Source organism: Bos grunniens, chromosome 9, assembly GCF_055505025.1.
Source record: "Bos grunniens cultivar Pamir isolate PY7600 chromosome 9, Bosgru_T2T1.0, whole genome shotgun sequence".
NCBI classification, from domain to species: domain Eukaryota; kingdom Metazoa; phylum Chordata; class Mammalia; order Artiodactyla; family Bovidae; genus Bos; species Bos grunniens.
The window spans coordinates 57906794-57926846 of NC_141173.1; the positions used below are offsets into that span (position 1 = coordinate 57906794).

General features: G+C 35.7%; 1 protein-coding gene across 6 annotated transcripts in view; it reads left to right on the forward strand.

Annotated features, from left to right (window-relative positions):
- The window catches only part of EPHA7 (EPH receptor A7), a 531141-nt gene extending 516529 nt beyond the window's left edge, over nucleotides 1-14612 (forward strand). For all 6 annotated transcript variants that reach the window (XM_086316391.1, XM_086316386.1, XM_086316387.1 and 3 more), the window contains 3 exons: nucleotides 6659-6852; nucleotides 8083-8238; nucleotides 11086-14612. In XM_086316391.1, the coding sequence (XP_086172517.1) occupies nucleotides 6659-6852; nucleotides 8083-8238; nucleotides 11086-11200 (465 nt within the window). In that variant the 3' untranslated portion in view covers nucleotides 11201-14612. The remainder of the gene's footprint in view (nucleotides 1-6658; nucleotides 6853-8082; nucleotides 8239-11085) is intronic.
- Nucleotides 14613-20053: the final 5441 nt, after the last annotated feature.

Sequence of the window (20053 nt, forward strand, 5' to 3'; positions counted from 1 at the left end):
TGAGATAAAAATTGGCACAACAGGAGAACAGAAGCCAATCATGTTATATCATATTTTGAGTTATTATATGCCTATTATCATGGGGTCTGTTCATGCTCCTTTTTGCCTTAATTACAATGGTTATATTTTAGTCAGTTCAGTTCAGTTCAGTTCAGTCGCTCAGTCATGTCTGACTCTTTGTGACCCCATGAATTGCAGCACGCCAGGCCTCCCTGTCCATCACTAACTCCCGGAGTTCACTCAAACTCACATCCATCGAGTCAGTGATGCCATCCAGCCATCTCATCCTCTGTCTTCCCCTTCTCCTTCTGCCCCCAATCCCTCCCAGCATCAGAGTCTTTTCCAATGAGTCAACTCTTTGCATGAGGTGGCCAAAGTATTGGAGTTTCAGCTTTAGCATCATTCCTTCCAAAAAACACCCAGGACTAATCTCCTTTAGAATGGACTGGTTGGATCTCCTTCCAGTCCAAGGGACTCTCAAGAGTCTTCTCCAACACCGCAGTTCAAAAGCATCAATTCTTCGGCACTCAGCCTTCTTCACAGTCCAACTCTCACATCCATACATGACCACTGGAAAACCATAGCCTTGACTAGATGGAACTTTGTTGGCAAAGTAATGTGTCTGCTTTTGAATATGCTATCTAGGTTGGTCATAACTTTCCTTCCAAGGAGTAAGCATCTTTTAATTTCATGGCTGCAGTCACCATCTGCAGTGATTCTGGAGCCTAAAACAGTAAAGTTTGACACTGTTTCCACTGTTTCCCCATCTATCTCCCAGGAAGTGATGGGACCAGATGCCATGATCTTCGTTTTCTGAATGTTGAGTTTTAAGCCAACTTTTTCACTCTCCTCTTTCACTTTCATCAGGAGACTTTTTAGTTCCTCTTCACTTTCTGCCATAAGAGTGGTGTCATCTGCATATCTGAGGTTATTGATATTTCTCCCAGCAATCTTGATTCCAGCTTGTGCTTCTTCCAGCCCAGCGTTTCTCATGATGTACTCTGCATATAAGTTAAATGAGCAGGGTGACAATATACAGCCTTGACGTACTCCTTTTCCTATTTGGGATAATTTTAGTAATAATACTGAAATACATCTCGGCAAGCAAATGAGTTTGTTTTCCAAGTATTTCTTTACTTCTGTAGTAAAGAAGTATCCCCTGATGGATAAGTAAGTGTTCCCTTACAATGTCATTTACCCTGGTCACTTCATATTCTTCTAGGAATGATCTAGAATTAGAAATTTCTTTCAATGTGCTTCTTTTGTTCTTTGACTCTTATTAGAGTACTAAGACAAGATCTAGACACAGAAATCCAAGGGGGTTCTAGTAATTTTACAAAAAAGTTGTTTCAATGAATTCCATGGATAATTACGTAATGCTTTAAGAAGTGTAGGATCAGGGATCTTAGTGTGTGTTTTTTGCTGTTTCTGAGAATATGTAACTGTTCGCAACAGTGCACTTTTTGTTTTCCCAGTTGGAAATATAAGCAGCTCTTAACAGCATCAGCTCTGGTCAGACAGCCTATGTCAAATTCTGTCCCTTCTACTAAGAGCTCTATGATGTTTTCCGTGCTTAACTTCTCAGCGCCTCTAATTCTTTGTCTCTGGAATCAGTATAGTAACACTTGCCTAATAAGGTTTCTGTAAAGATTGAATGAGATAATTAAAACAGTGCTAATCATATAGCATATGGAGAAGGAAATGGCAGCCCACTCCAGTATTCTTGCCTGGAGAATCCCATGGACAGAGGAGCCTGGTGGGCTACAGTCCAAGGGGTCGCAAAGAGTCAGACACGACTGAGCGACTTCACTTTCACTTTCTTTTCAATCATATAGCAAGTATTCAATAAAGATTTACTATGATTCTTGTATCCTTAAAAGATAAGTTGTTTTTCTAGCAGGCTAACCAAATAAAAGCTGCAGAGCCTCAAAGCTTCAGTCCTGTCTGAATCATCATCCCATGAGGTGGGTTTATCTTCAACAGGCTTGCCTTGAATTATGACAAAGCTGTCTTCCCACTGGTTCAGCCTTAAAGAATCTGCCTTTAATCTCTGAGTCAGGAAAATGCCCTGGAGAAGGACATGGCAATGGCAACCCAATCCAGTATTCTTGTGGTGGAAATCCCATAGACAGAAAAGCTTGGCAGGCTACAGTCCGTGGGGTCTCAAAAGAGTCAGATCCAACTTACTGACTGGACAGCAACAACATGCTGTATAGAGGCCAAGGTTCCCAGCACACATCTCTGGTGCCTCTGTAGGTAGGAGCATGATTGTTAATGGGAACTTCAGGGTCCCTAAATCTATTGCCAGTTGAGAACATCTCTTATTTTAAATGTTCTATTTTGCTTCTGCTCCTTTAAAAATGTGTAAACCACTGTGTTTTTGAGAGCTAGAAGTTTCATTTTGTATTGATAAATGTTCTCTGTTATAATAATAGGCATTGTCAAATTTCTGTAATGCAGTAGGATATCTACAGAAGCTCATTAACTCTTTCATTCCTGTAGAGTTATTTAATAGTACTCTACATGATTCATTGGCACAAAGATTTTAAGACTATATTGTGCTCAAAGCCAAAGAATTCTAATTGGAGAGCTATTGAAGAGTATTATGTTAGGAGAATCATGGTAAAGTTTAGATGTACTTTTAAAAGATTATTTAGAGGGAAATGAGAAAGGAAAGATTTTTCTACTTGCTTTGTTCTTTTCAGGACTTCTGAGAAAAATCTACAAGTGGGAAATAGGAGGTGGTAGAAAATGATAAACACTGCCCTAATCTTATGAGTCTGGGGATAAAGTCCTGAGAATTCAGAAAAATACTGTATATATTCAAATACAAACAACCTAAATATGAGGAAAGCCACTCTTCCCAGTTAAAAAAAAATCCCCCCCCCACAGTTGTTTGTTATTTGGTCATTTTAAGTATATAAAGTTTTGCTAGTTATTTACTTATTCACAACTTGAACCTCTGTTTAAATAACTTAATCCAGCTTTCCAAAGCACATTATTTTGACTTTTATCTAACTTGTTTAACATAGAGCAGTTTTGAATCCTAGAACAGTGATGTCCCTGGAGTCTTACACAAAGCAACATGAAATTCTTTGCATTTAAAAGTTTTTTTTTTTTTAATCAAATTCCTCCTGCAGTTAAATATTTGTGATCTTTGTGGAGTTCCCATGTGTGTATGTTTTCTAGTGTGCTTTTTAAAAGGATATTTTACAGGAATTTTTGCAATGATATCCAGCATTTGTAGTTATAAGTCATAAACAGGAAAAATTTTTAAATTCAGTCATATGACTTTCATTAGCATTCAGTATCAATACTGATTAAAGTGACTAAAGGCTAAGGTGTTTTTTCCATAGCTTTTATTCAAAATAAAGCACTGACGGAAAAATCCCATAATGTGTGATTTTGTAAAGACCACCACATAACTACGAGAAAACAGCTCCATTGCATACACACACGTATATATATATATGTATATTTTTTCTGTGTGTTCTATTTTAATCTAATACATTTGTGGTATTTTCTACAATACTTCTTCCTATCCCTCCAATACCAATTTAATGAAACAAATATAAGGTAACATTTTAAAAGTTGCTGTTTGCAAAATTAATAATCTTTAGGGTAAATCATATTTAAAGCAAAAATACATAAGCAGAATTAATTTACACTAACCCACTAACCTAATTTTCAGAATAAAGCCATTTCCAATTACAGCACTGTACGAGATCCATATTGTTGTTGTTTAGTTGCCAAGTAGTGTCCGGCTCTTTGAGACTCCATGGACTGTGGGCCACCAGGCTCCTCTGTCCGTGGGATTCTTCTCCAGGCAAGAGAAATGGAGTGGGTTGCCATTTCCTTCTCCAGAGGATCTTCCCAACCCAGGGATCAAACCTATGTCTCCTGCAGGCAAACTCTTTACCACTGAGCCACCAAGGAACCCCCAAAATATTGCAGAGAGATCCATATACATATATGAAAAAATGCTTCTATCATTTGAATATATTGTATTTAGGAAGCAATATCATCAGAAAGTGGTCACTAATTGGCTATACATATAAGAAAGTCTAGATTGTTCTCACTTCAGCTTTTCGGACTGGGATGACTGGAAGTGTCGTTAATTGAAAGACTAAGAGCTTTGGGGAAAAGGTTAAAAAAAAAATCAATTTTAAATAAAGTATGAGGTTACTATGGAAAGTCCAAGGGAAGATGTCTGGTAAACTGGTGGACCTACCACCTAGTGATCAGGGGAGAATTTGGGCTGAGGATTTTATATTTATGAAAACTTTCAAAAATTACTGTAGTTAAGTTTATCTCTTTAACTTTTAAACTGTATCAGTTTATATGTATAAATTTCCCTTAAAGAAAAGTGAACACTGTGGTTCTTATACTAAGGATTTTCTTGAAAAATTGTTGATGCTAGCTACTTTGCTTATTCCATCTTCAGTTCAGTTCAGTTCAGTCGCTCAATAGTGTCCGACTCTTTGCGACCCCATGAATCGCAGCACGCCAGGCCTCCCTGTCCATCACCAACTCCCGGAGTTCACCCAGACTCACATCCATCGAGTCAGTGATGCCATCCAGCCATCTCATCCTCTGTCGTCCCCTTCTCCTCCTGCCCCCAATCCCTCCCAGCATCAGAGTCTTTTCCAAGTATTCCATCTTACAACCTCTTATATTTAAATGTGCTATTTTTTAATGTCAGCAAGCAAGGCTATATTTCCCTGAAAACAATAAGTTCATCAACATTTCTTAAAGACAGCTTTTGTCTGCCTACTTTAGTCCTATTTTCTTCAAAAACTCAGGGTTACCTCTTTTTTTTTTTTTTTCAGAGTCATTTTTTTCCCTACATTTCTACTACTCTTATGTTAGCATCGAAAGATTTGTTAATCCCCCTTGAATAATATTTTGATTTTTTACAAGTCCTTATTTTGTTTTTATTTTTCTTTTTGCCTACCTATTATTTTCCCTCTGCTGCTTAGATTTGTAACAATTTCTGATTTTATGAGAAGTTTAAATGACTGTGTCATGAGAATGGGCTGCATACATCATTGGTTTGAAAACCTCCATTTTGTTTTTTTTAATTTAGAGTTTAGTCATTAGGAAAAATAATAGTCTGGAGAGATTATTTATATTTTGAATATATCTATCTTAAAGCATAACTGTGAGGACTGTGTCTTCTGTATTGCTGAAAAATTCTGCTTTGGAATAGGCTCATCAGTGGTGAAGTTTACAAAATTGCACCTGGTACATGCAGGTGATTTTGAGTAAGGACAGTAAATAATGGAAATCTTTGGATATTGTATTGACATAATTTTCACAAAATCTATCTTAAGGACTGGCCTTTTTTTTTTTTTTAATCTTGAAGCCAAAAAAAAAAGTTTTTGAAGTGATAGAAAGGGTGTTTTATATAGAATAAATAATGACATTTTAATAGGCATTCCCTTTTGTAATAGGGGATATTTGAAAGAGACTTTTATGAAGTCTCATTTCCACATATAGCAGATTGTATTCTCCTCTCTCTAGTTGTGAGAGGTTGCTGACCCTTTTGAGCTTCTATATTTCTCTGTTACTGAGAAGCCTAATCCCTTCGGGACATGATTATGTGGTACAAACTTTCTATATGATTTTTCCTGTAGTCCAGTTAATTACTAAAAGTTATATAATTGTAACTTAAGATAATTGTATATCTACACAGATCAATAAAAGCGCTGCAAAAGAAAAAATAAAATAAAATCTACTTTTGCTTTCCACATAAACAAAAAACCCGTCTAAATAAATAATTTTGGGGCTAATTTCCATGCACAGTGTTTATGAAGGCTTATTTTGTACTACCATTCAAAGCTTCTTAAGTTGTTATTAGGTAGTAATAGACAGTAAATAGACAGTAATGTGCTGATGAAGTTGAACAGCCAGGCGCTCTGAGTGGGCAAACTCTGATTTGTAACCTTTCCCTATTTCCTGGTATAATCCTTTCTCTACTCCGTGCCCCGAGGGTGGTTTCAATCTGCCTGTTTGAGGTCACTGGACTCAGAGTTGAGAAACGATCCAATAGCTTTCTGAACAATACAAATCAGTTCTAGAACAAAACTGTATCTTGTAACACTATAACTCCATAGGCATATGCGCTTCATGTTATTTAAAACAATGGTGTGCTTGGAGCATTTTCCGTCATAGTAACATTCACATAGTTGGATGTCTTGTTGAAATAATATCATTTGAACTCTGCAGAAAGTGAAACTTTCAGGGCAGGACTACTTCTGGGTAACTCAAAACTTCTTTTTACAACTTGAGGAATTCATAAATGTACAGAAAGATATGTACATGTACAGCTATATATAATAAAATCATTCCATAACATCTTCCCTTTTGAAAACCTCTGGGATGACATTAAAAAATTTTCCATCTGTTGCACCCTGGGTGAACTTAATTGCTGTTCCCTATTGCTGAATTAACTAGGAAATGTCATCATACCCTGAACTTCATGTATCCCTTAATAACATGCTTACTATTCATGGATGTTTTGGGGAAAAAAAAAGTAAGTCTTTCACATAGCAGTGTGCTTTACTCTTATGTGGATAAATCACTCTGCCTCCTGGGCAGTTGATTTTATTCTAGTTGAACCTCAGTCAGTAATATTTTAATATCCTTTGGCTATTAGGTTATAAAGGCAATAGAAGAAGGTTATCGCCTGCCAGCACCCATGGACTGCCCAGCTGGTCTTCACCAGCTGATGCTGGATTGTTGGCAGAAGGAACGTGCTGAAAGGCCAAAGTTTGAACAGATAGTTGGAATTCTAGACAAAATGATTCGAAACCCAAATAGTCTGAAGACACCCCTGGGAACATGTAGTAGGTAAGAAACAGCTAAGGAAATGAAATCTGGGAGAAATTCAAACATTCACATGAATCATTTATTTCCACAGCTCCACCCCAACAGCATGTTGACATTTGTGTTAAATTATTCAAGTTCATAATAAATTTGTTATTTTAATAGAAGTTAATTTTTTTTTTCTTTTCAGGTGGGTTAACTTAGTTAAATCAATTTAAAAGAGACTTATTAATTATTATTGCTTTTTGAAATATTTAGAATCAATATCACTGGTCATCATTTTAGAAAAAATTCTGAACTGGATGTGTGTGATTTAGTGGCATTTTATATTTTCAAACCATTGCTATTACATGTATTTTTATTGCTGTTGCCTTAGTTTTTTATTATCATTATTATTATTATTATATACATACTCTCTGTTGGATTGTTTGGTTTCAAGTTTAATAGTAAAATGATTCCATGAAGTTAAAGTTTATAAAGGTAATTCAATACATGATTTAAGAGGTATGCTCATTAAAAAGAGCCTAACCACCCCATTTATGTTTTACACTTGGCTTGCTCCATGATAATGTAGATTAGTAGTTATTCAGCTCCAGTTGTCAGGTAAACCTGTCGCACTGTATCTGTAGTATAGTCAGGCCCTTATGAAGAAGCATGAACTCACAAGATGCTTATAAGAGTCCCATTAGTACAGTGGGTGCATTATGTTCTCAAAAGCACCCTCTGAGAAAGTCTGTGTTTTCTTTACTCTCAGTTAGTTTCAGAGAAGCAGATTAACAAATATTTACTGGTTACAAATATCATTGGCTGTACTTTGAAAAATACATGGAAGATACTCATCATATCTAAATAAAATAGAAATTTTGGAGTTAGTAGTTTTTTTTTTTAATTTATTTCATTTAAGTATAGTTCATTCACAGTGTTGTGTTCATTTCTGCCTTATAGCAAAGTGACTCAGTTATACATGTATGTACATTCTTTTTCATATTCCTTTCCATTATGATTTATCACAGGATATTGAATATAGTTCCTTGTGCTACACACTAGGACTTTGTTGCTTATCCATTTGGAGTTTGTAGTTATTGGCCAACCTTTACACATTAGATTTTTATTAGCATATCTGTTTATTTGTTACTATAACATCAATTAAAATATGTAATTTTATTTCATATATCCTTATTTTTCTGGGGGCCAAGACATGCTTTCTTTAGTAGTTCAAGGAAAAATTTGCTTTCCTGTTTTATTCTTACCCAGGCCAATAAGCCCTCTTTTGGATCAAAACACTCCTGACTTCACTACCTTCTGTTCAGTTGGAGAATGGCTACAAGCTATTAAGATGGAAAGATATAAAGATAACTTCACAGCAGCCGGCTACAACTCCCTTGAATCAGTGGCCAGGATGACTATTGAGTAAGCTTCAACTTCTAAAATTATACTTGTGAATGTATCAGGTCAAGTCAAGCATTATACATTAGGTCATCTTCCATCTATTAAAGACATATGAACCCCAAAAGCAGGAAGAAAATTATCTAAGTGTGTACCATGTCCCAGGCATTTTGCTAATAAACTTCTGAACACATGATATCTTTTTCAACCTTCATGGCAATAATTTTCTTAAGTCAATAGTCAATAGTTTTACACACAACAAGGCTAAGGCTCAGAGAATTTAAATATTTGCCCTAAACTGGCTCAGTAGTAAGTGGTGTCTAATTTCTCTCCACAGTCAGTATTCTGCACATCAACCAGTGAGACTTCCTCTTTTATTATTTAGATTCCTAGTCACTGGGGAAATTTTCTCCATTGCAAAAGAGAATTTTTTTTCATCATGTTTGTATCAAACGTTAAAAAAATTTCAAAGTTTCATTATCTAAGTACATTATGAAATTCAGTATGATCACTTTCTGAGAAGTTCAAGAAAGCTTAATTCAATTAACCATAATAAGAATTTAACTTAAGCTTTGAAAGTTATGTGATTGATTGACTCATTTGTTTAACCTGAAGAATGACCTGATTTTAAAAAAACTGAAATTGCTATGAAGTGGGAGTATAAAGAACTAAATTTTTCTTTCCAGCCCCATCACTGATTATGTAGAAATACATTTAGTATCTCTGGACCTCAGCTGCCTTAGCTGCAGCATAGCTCTTGTGGGCAACGCAGTTTCTCTCAGTCCGGGTGTTTGAAAATGGGAAACAGTTATGAAGGTTCTATTAGCGGGATGCTATTTATGTACTGTTGTGAGAAGTGTTTCACACTTTTTCACATAAAAAGAAAGCTGGCAATCATGTAGTCTTTCCTGGCATGTTAGGAAATGGCACATACGTGAATTTTGGCATGTGCCTGTTCTCTTAGTTGGTTTTCTGCTAAGCACCACGTGGGTAGAGCTGATGTATTTACACCTGTCTCTCCAAAGCAGTCTACTCTCCTGACAAACTGTGCTTCTCAAAGTCTTATTAGACCACAGCTAGGAAATACTGCAGTACTCTACTGTTGCTATATTTGAACTACTTGTAGATACCTAAGCTCAGTCATTTGGCCCACTAGGAGAGGTCTGTAGCACAGTCCATACACAGATACAGCTGACTTATGGCAAATTTAAACTATCAAATACTACCCTGGTGGCTCAGACGGTAAAGCGTCTGTCTACAATGCGGGAGACCCGGGTTCAAGCCCTGGGTTGGGAAGATCCCTGGAGAAGGAAATGGCAATCCACTCCAGTGGTATTGCCTGGAAAATCCCATGGACAGAGGAGACTTGTAGGCTACAGTCTATGGGGTCGCAAAGAGTCGGACAAGACTGAAGGATTTCACTTTCACTTTCAAACTATCAAACACAGGTATTGTACACTTTAAGGAATATTTTTTCCCAAAATGTAGTCAAATGATTGAACTAAAGTAAGAATACAAGCAATAATATGCTCAGAATTACAACATGCTAATTAAACTCAGATAATACTTTGCTTGATCCTTGATGATTCTTGATCTGCTAAAGCCAAAAAATGTTTCCATTCATACTGTGTCCTATTTTAACAATTAAACATTTTAAACTTCACATAGACTTAAGAATACTACATTGCAAATAATATTTCCTAACCTTACCTTATGGCTCAGCAGTAAAGAATCTGCCTGAAATACAGGAAATGTAGGAGACATGGGTTCCCTGGGTCAGGAAGATACCCTGGAGTAGAAAATGACAACCCACTCCAGTATTCTTGCTTGGAAAATCCCATGGACAGAGGAGCCTGGCAGGCTACAGTCCATGGGGTCGCAACTGAGTGACACGACTGAGCACACACATATATATAACTTTACCTTAAGTTAATAATAACTTTCGGACTTTGATACTCTCTTTTCTTTTGAAAGCTGCCAAAATATGTTGTAATGTGAAAACCACAAGTTACAGAACAATTTACACAATATGGCCCTATTTGTATACAATATTAAGTGTGCATACATATATGCTTATGTACAACAAGAAAAAATGTATATATATATATATATATATATATATATACACACACACAGAAACACACACACACACACAGACAAAGATACCATCCCAAGAGGCTCTGGGAAATGGAATATAGGATACTAGAAATGAAACTTTTGCTTCTATAAAGACTTGAAATAAGGACAGGGAATTTAGGAAAATGTTCTTGTCCCAGCTCTACCTTGAACTTGTTGTGGGACCTGAGTTTCCTTATATTGAAAGTGAACGGTTGAACTTTATAGTCCCTAAGTTTCTTTCAGTTCAAGAATTGTAAAATTCTACTTTTCTGTCATCAATTTGATTTTACTGATGTTGAATCACCTTGTATCTGAGACATCCACAGTCAGAAACTTAGGGAATATCTATTTAATTAGAATGACACTGCTTGTTGTTTTTTTTTTTTTTAATTTTGTTCTCTTTTATTCCAAAAAGTACTACAGACTTGTAGTAAAAAAAAAAAAAAAACAAAAACAAAAACAGAATTAAAACTGTTAGAAGATACTTTCTTATATATTATATAAAAGGTCAAATCAGTTTAAAAATAACTTGTCACTGACACATTGAGAGCCTGAGCAGTAGATTTTTACAAAGGAGAATGTAGATGCAGGTTGCCAATCCAACTCAGTGAAGGAATAGAATCCTAATATCCAAGAACTCTAAGATAAGATCCTGTTCCCCTAAGATAAACAGATTAATTAAAAAGTTAATGACAGTTGAGTATGAAATAAAATGTACGATAACTAACAATAAAATGCATTTGTCTTTTTCAGGGATGTGATGAGTTTAGGGATCACACTGGTGGGCCATCAGAAGAAAATCATGAGCAGCATTCAGACTATGAGAGCGCAAATGCTCCATTTACATGGAACTGGCATCCAAGTGTGATAAGCGTTTCTCCCTTATGAGGGAGATTATGGACCACAAGAGAACAGTACTGGCCTTCAGTTTATGCATAGAATGCTGCTAGCAGACAGTTGATGTCCTGGGTCCTTCCTACAGTGAACTGAAGATTTAAGAAGCACCTATAGACTTGAACTCCTAAGTGCCACCAGAATATATAAAAAGGGAATTGAGGATCCACCACCGGTGGCCAGGCAAACAGCAGTGACAATAAACAAAGTACTACCTGAAAACATCCAAACACCTTGAGCTCTCTAACCTCCTTTTTATCTGATAGACTTTTTAAAATGTACATAAAGAATTTAAGAAAGAATATATTTGTCAAATAAAATCATGATCTTATTGTTAAAATCAATGAAATATTTTCCTTAAATATGTGATTTCAGACTATTCCTTTTTAAAATCATTTGTGTTTATTCTTCATAAGGACTTTCTTTTAGAAAATTGTTTATAGCTTGGGCCTTTTTAGTATTAATCTATGACACATTACTACACTGGGTACCTTTGAAAGAATCTCAAATTTAAAAAGAAATAGCATGATTGAAGATATATCTCTGTCAGAACATTGGTATCCCTTTTATGTCATTTAATTTTGTTTAATCAGTGCTGTTTTGATATTGTTTGCTAATTGGCAGGTAGTTGAGAAAATGCAAGTTGCCAAGCTCTCTGATATTTTTTAAAAAGAAATTTTTTTGTAAAGATCTGACAACACTATCTTTTCAATGAAAATAGCAATAATGATCCATAAATACTATAAGGCACTTTTAACAGATTGTTTATAGAGTGATTTTACTAGACAGAATTTAATAAACACTCAAATTGTAGGTTTATGATTATATAAAAAAAAAGATAAGGCACTTCATCTAAAGAATGTTGGTGAAGGCAAATCTCTGAAAGCAAGAACTATCCAGTGTTATCTAAAATTTAATCTGAGCACATCACAATTTTTTCAATATCAAAACATTTAGGAAATTTAGGAGAAATAGTTGGCATATATTTTATATCCTATTCTGTTTAATGCAGTCCAAACATTAAAGGGAAGAATTAAGATTTATGTTAGAACTCTGAAGCATGATAAAAGGGGCAGTTCACAATTTTCACCTTTCAAAAACAAAGTTGCTGCACAGAATATCACCATTGCAGTTTAAAAAAAAAAAAGTATTTTTATTTGTGAACACTGATGTGAGAAGTTGAAAGAACTCTTTTTACCACGTCAGGAAGAGGTGAAGGATCTGGCTTTTTTTTAAAGCTTTATTTATTAAACCATGTTATTTGATTACTGTGTTAGAATTTCATAAGCAATAATTAAATGTGTCTTTATAGCTATTTCAGGAATGTATACCTATTGTGAGTAATGCTTTCAAAAGTTAGGAAAATCATGAACTACCCCAGAATTGAACTGTTGTATTTCCAAAGAGAATTGGGCTGTTTATAATAATTATTTTAATAGAGAAAGATCCCAGGGATCGGTCATAATTGGTCTTGTTTGATAATGTGGGCACCCACAAACAAACAAACAACAGAAACAAAACCTGTAAATGTTCCTTTGTAAAACTTGTAAATTTTATTTATACTGTCTTGTTTTGTACACACATTTCTCTGTAGTGAGCTCTGAATACATTGAAAATGCACTATATTTTTCTATTTTACTTGCAGAGCATCACAAAAGAACAGGTATTTTCAGTGCTACATAATGTGTTTTCCCACATTTAGGACCAAAGATGGCTATAGAAAAACTCAAACTGATTGCTTCCCAAGCCCCTCCCCACCCCCTTTTTTTTCCTTTTAAATCACTGTACAGTGTTATTTGATATTTTAATTTATTTTTTGATTGACTAGAAAAAATCATTTTAATTTCACTAAAATGTTTTTTGTCCCTAAGGAAAAATAATCTGTAAAATAATTTTAATTAGCATAATACAGTCACCTAGACACTTCCATTTGTAATCTTTGTAATAGACTGTAAATATATTTTTGGAACTATAACACAATGTGCTTGAGGGTTATTTTTCAGTGTCTGCAGTGTATACAAGTGTTTATACTAAGTACAGCACTTTACAATTCTAATCAGTAGCATTGGCCTTTGTGAGAATGAGTGAAAGAGTTTGAGTGAGTGTTCTTAATTCCATTTGGATTCTAGACTCACTAATAATGAAGTTCTTTTCTTGTTCATAGCTTAAGGTGCTTATTTTTTCTATTAAATTAACAAAAAGCCATTCTAGAAATAGAAGACATAGTAGGGTACATGCAAACGGTGTCTTTCCTGCTTTTTTCTAGCACTAGATTTATAGTTGAGTAGTCTTTCTTGAGTAGAAGGGCAGAATAAAAGTTTTTTTGAGTTTTTTTTTCAAAAATAACTTTTTCCTTCAGCAATATACCTCATCTGCCTTAAATTTTTTACAGCTCTTTACAGGGAAAGGGAGAAGGGATGGGAAAGACACACAGCACAATAGGAAGGGTATGATGCATCACTCTCTCGTTGGTAGGTTTCTTTTCCCAATCAACATTTTGATTTTGAAATACATGTATGTGAACCAGATATTCAGAGAAAAGTAATTAACCTTGTAATACTGATTGTAATACTGTCTTCCAGAAAGAGATGAAACGGTATAATAAGAATGTACAACTTGCACCTTGAAATCTTCTTCTTCTTCTTTTTTTATTTTTTTGATAAATTAGTGCTCAGGGGAGGAAGGGTAGAGAAAGCAAATGTTGGCAAGAGAACTCAAACGTTATAAAAATGCAAAAGGAAACGGCCTCCTTGCTTTAACAGAGCCACCTTTTTTAGAATGCTGTCTTCACATGTGACTTGTGTTTTGCATTCAGGACTGAAATAAAAGTAACTTTTATTACATCTGGATCTAACATTTTCTCGGCAGTTGATCTGGGCCTTGTTTTCTAGGACTGGTGGTTTATGCTTGTTCAGAGCACTCTGAGTTGAATCATATTGTATACTTATGTAATCTACATTAGCTAGTACTATTTAGGACGCTATTTTAATTGCTCCTCCTATCCGTGTTTTAAAGACAATTAAAATGGTGTAATTCACCTCTCTTTTTTATTTAGGTAATGCTGATATTCTCCCTTTTGTTTCCTGAGTAGCCTAGAACTGTGCTACTCACTGATGTGCATGTTCAAATAAATTACTGATGTGTATTTTTTTGCTATATGTAGAGAAATCATGGGGAACTCGGGGCGAGATGTGCTTTTTGTTGGTTGAATTTGTCCCTCCTTGCCTAAGAATTACTACAGGGGTCATCCTTTTATAAGGACAAACTGCTTTTGAACAGTGTCTTCAATGTATCAAGCACAAATAACTCTTTCTTCAACACGAATCATAAGTCTCTTTTTACCAGCTTACAATAATAAACGAATCTATTAGACAATGTAAAGAAAATCCTGTCTCCAATCATTGGTGGATTCCTTTATGTCCCTTATGCATTCTTTATTTTTTTACACAGTATCATGAAAGGAGATGTTTAGAGTAAAGGTTTTATTGAAATATTTCAGGGGGCTAATCAGAATACAAAGAAATTAATATCCTTTGCATCGCCTCCTTCTGCACACAGACTTAATTCCACTGTAATTATTACAGAATAACAAGACTATGTCGTCAAAGAGCCATACTATCAAATATTTTAATTAAAGCTCTTTTGTTCCTTATTGAATCTACAATGGCATGGTGCTAACAAGAATATTTGCATGGGAAAGGTAATGTCAGGGTCATGGGACCCTGACAAATATCTTATACATTTAGTATCATGCAGCAACTTGGAGAGTCTCTGCATTTAAGGTGCTGCAGGAAACAAACACACAGAGTCCAGAGAAAATGGGAAAAGTAATCAACCTGGTTGTCTGATTATTTATCAATGACGCTGACAGTGATCAGACCAGCTTGCACATGAAATGAAGAAAACTAAGTCATCCCTTTTTCTCCAGCATTACCGTTGTAAGGTCTACAAACATTGAACAAATATCCAAACATATTTCAAAAAATGAGACTAGGCAGATACCAGGTGACGTGCTATCACTAGTTATCACGCTCCTGATGTTGAGGCTCAGGGTAGGCGATGCTGAAATTGAAAGATAATTGTGAGGTCTTGGCTATCCCAACTCTCCAACAAGCAAGGATGCACTTGCTAAGTTCACACAGTGATGATAACATAGCCTGAAACGTTGACCGGCAGTCAAATGATCTCTTAAAGTCCTGGATCCATAAGGGATATAAAAATACACTATTCTACCAACACTCTTCTTTTCCTCCAAAAGAATAAAGCCATTATGATGAATGTACAAGTTCTATTGCTAAATAAAAATCAGATTGTAATACTTTCAATAATCAGTAACAATTTTTTTCTTGGAGTATTTTTATCTCCTACTGTTACCCTTTGTTTCATGTTAGCTGCAATGAAAACTCAATACCAATTTCGAGAGGAATTTCTGAGAGAAATCAAAGAGGTGATCAAATTCTTAAATTCAATCCAAAAGATTATATTTACTGATATTAATAAATGATAAAAGACAGTGCATGGTGACTGCAAACATACAAGCTGCTCTGAAGGGAACAGCATGTTCTCGGCTTTATGGCCATGGCCCTTCAGTAGCCCCGACACAACTGCTCTATTGTCTAATGCATCACAGCACAGCTTGAAGACTATGAACAGGAGAAGAAAATATTTCAGTAGGATGCTTCTGTAAGTCTCATTAGAGTGAAGTGCTGTAAGGGTTTTTTTTTTTTTTTTAAGTTCAGTGATTGAATGTAATTAAATGTATAATTAAATAATAAAAGACCTCTTCTGATTGACCTTGAGGTTAAAATAAATGTAATTAATTGATCTAATTTAATTGGGCCTATTTCACAAAGGTTGGTAAGTGGCAATAAAGTAGCTCTAGTCTAGTATTCCATGGCTCTGTGACAGCACTAGAAATCCCTTAGGTGTGGAACAGTAGTAGGGATTCTCAAATTGCAGACATTTGATGATTTGGGGAGAGTAACAAGTGAGGTGTTGTCTATTCCAAACTTCCACGAATAACAAAGCTCCATAAGATGTACACTACAACATATATTTCTATTTTAGATATCCCAGGTTTTTACTACTGAAGATTATCTTTGTTTTCCCTTTTAAGTTCATGGACTTTAAGTATATTTGTAGACTTTATATATAACTAAAGAAACACAGTATGTTTTTAATGAATGATTGATCGTAGATCTTAATTAAAGATGCTCAGAAGAAAAAACAAAGGAAGCATTTGTTTTTAAGTAATGCTGATTCTAGTTTAACAGAAGACAAACACTCACTATTCAAGTCTCACCATTTCACTATGGAACCAAAACTAAATAAAGTGAATGACTGGAAAACAAACTCGAGAAAAACAAATAGAGATAAATAAGCTTCTTATGTAGAACTAGCATTCATACACATCATAGTTTCTACATTTTGCAATTCACAGAAAAGAGACAAACAACTCACACACTTTTTTAAAGTGACGTGAATTTGCAGATACTTATTACACAGATGGTAAGACCTATAGCAAATTACAAGAGAAAATTCTAAAGTTAATCTGGTGTGTCTCTGTCAATTAGCTAGAAATAAGCACTGTTAAGAGAAAACCGGATGGAATATGAGGCTAAAATATCCTCTTTCCATACAAAAGAGACCCACATCTTTCTTCAGCTCTGATATTTGCACGGAGTGTTTTAGGGATCTACTGGGCTGGGTATCTGCTGGTCATGTGTTACTGTAATTTCATGTTTCCACTTAAATAGTCACCACCTGCACGCTGAGCTCCAGGTGTATTCACTGGAACCCAACTTAACAGAAACCACAGGAATCTGACTCTACAAACAAACCTACTTAGCTTGACCTGAGAAATAGGCAGGAGGTAATCATGGGCTCCTGTGGCTATTTCAATGGCTGCACTCTTCCTAAAGGAGCAAATACCTGTGAGCTTAGGTGTGATGCAGGGCCAGCAGACAGAAGCAATTAAACCTCTTCTGATCTAATTGAAAAACAAAAACCAGCAAACACCAAAGAATATCATCCTTCAGATTTGCAAAGGAACCAGTAATATTGTGTATTATGATATATATAAATGCAGGGATGAGAACTTCCCTGGAAGTCCTGTGTGGTTAAGTCTTCACCTTCCAATGCAGGGGGAGTGAATCTGATCCCCGATCAGGGAGCTAAGATTCCACACACCTCATGGCCCAAAACCCGAAATATAAAACAAAAGCAAATATTGTAACAAATTCAATAAAGACTTTTAAAATGGTTCACTTTAAACAAGAAAAAGAAAACAATAGGGATGAACTGCAGGAAACCTGGAGAGTAAGCTCAGAGAAGCTGAGTCTAATGGAGGAGGCAGTAAAGAGCTATTGGCAGTTCTGACCAGAAAAAAAGGATGTGGTGGGAATGGAGTTTCTAGAACCAACACCTGGCCATGACGCTTGAAGGATGAATTAATTATGCTCTCTTTCTGAGTCAGAGCAATAGAATCGACATCTTTGCTTCCATAGCTTTGTGCTCCTTTCTCACATTCTCTCTCCACTTTCCTACATGGGAGAATTCCCTCTTTTCAACACACAACTCGGAAGCTGTTTTCTTCCAAGCCTTCACTGAACACCCAACAGCCAGAATTCTATCTTCTGTGTTTTGCTTCTGCTGGTGGTGCTGCAACTTCCCGACTGTGTTCTGTCAGATTCTGTATGTGTGTGTCTCTCCCACTAGATCAAGTGCTCTTGGAGGGCAGAAGCCAAATGGAAATCTTTGTTTTGTGTCCTTTGGGAACTCAGCTGTTTCTGGCACTTGGTAGACACTTTATAAATATTTTAGAATCCTTGAAGTGCAAATTAATTCAAATTTTTTTTTTTTCTTAAAAGGTAGTGTGGATCAGGTGCTCTGAAGGATAAATGGGGTACAGTGAAGGTAGTAGTAAGACGGGTGTTGAGGGAGAAAACTAATTGCTGAGCACGGATGGATGCTTCTGTGATAGGCTAGGGCAGCAGGAACGCCCAGGAGACAGAGCAACAGGGCACAGCCATGGGGACCCAGGTGAAATGGGGAGGCAGGGACGAGATAATTAGCAAACAAGGCCAAACAGCAGCACCTTCCTGATGCTGAAAAGAGTCGGAGGTATCACCGGTTATAATAACCGAGAAAGATTAAGGAAGAATTTGAAATCAAGTAGAAGAAATTGGACTTGATGTGAGAAACGAGGAAGGGCTATTTACCAATACCTGGTTAGACGAGGCAAAGACATGGTGAGAATGTTTTTTAAGGAACAGTAATCTGCAGAAAGATAGGAGCTGTGATTGTGACATTTTAAGATTAGACCTAGACAAGGGGAAAAGAAGATTTTTCTTCTTCTAGAATGGAAAAGTCCACCACTCCAGCTCTCAAAATCCAGACTATCTCAGTAATTCTATAGTTAAATAAAAATAGAATAAAGTGGGATTTTGTGGGCCAACAATGTGAGTCTACTTACCATTTACAGCTGGAAGAGGCAGCATAGTGTGGTGGGTGATGGCAGAGGGTTTGAATACAGGCCACTTGGGACTAATTCTATCACTCTGTGGGTAATGCAAAGGACACAATTTAATTTCTATGTTTCCTGTCTTCTATGTTACCCGTAAAATGGTACTAAACATTAATATGTCCCACTTCTAGAGCTGGTAAGTACTTATCACAAAAAGTGCTCAGTACAATTTAGCTCTTATTATTTCCCTGGGAAGTATTTTTGTCTACATTTCTGTCTGTTTAACACACATACAAACACACCATTGTGAATGCTGAAACAATTCACTTACAAATAAATTTTAGAATTTAATTTTATACTTTCCTCCCAAATTTTATCCTTATCTTTTTTCTCAGTTTTCAAAAAGGTGACTACTGATCATATCTCTCAAATCAGTACTCAGAGAGTCAAACTTCACTCATCTGGCCATAGACAATTATTCATTACCTCCAACAGATTTTAGCTTTCTGTTATCACTGGAATCTAGCATCATTTTCATAGACACTGCCCTAAATTACGTTTTCATCATCTCTCACCTACACTAATGTTACATCCTCCAGTGTGTTTTTCTTTCTCTAATCCTTTTTAATTACGACCTTCAGAGTCATTTCTCTAACACGTATCTGATCATGTTTTCCCCCAGTTTAAAACACTTTAATGGCCCCTCCTTGATCAGAGAAGTGAACTCAGCTATATAACATAACACCAACAGTTGGGATCCTGCCTTTTTGATCTTCACCATTATCCCTCCTGCTGGATTTCATAAACCACTTGTGATTTTGACATACAAAATTCTTTCATACTCCCTGTCATTATGAGTTTTCTGAGGGAAGCAACTGAATGTGTTTCATTCCTCTTAGTATCTATTGAGCCCAGCACAGATTTAAAAGCTGATGGTAGCTTCGATGCCTGTATCTTTAAAACAAATCCTGGGCAAAAATGGAAATTTGAGGAAAAATACACAAACTCCCTCAATTCACAATTGATATCACAATGTAATTTTATCACTTTTTATTCACCTTCTTTAATGACCAGAAAACACATCTAGAGACTACAAAACACACATCTAGAATCTACAAAACAAATTATGTTGTTAATAAGCAATGCCTTCTGAATTATAATAGAAAGTTATATATCTATGTGTTTATATCAAAATTTACATTTTCTCTTATTTAAATATGTGCTTTAAATTTTATCTTTCATTGCTGCTTTTTAGAGAAGTGGTGAGGAGCAGTCCACATGACTTTATTTTGCCATCTGATCAAGGAGTCAGAAAACCTTTTCTCCTTGCTATCATTACCCACTGATGTTATATAATATTTT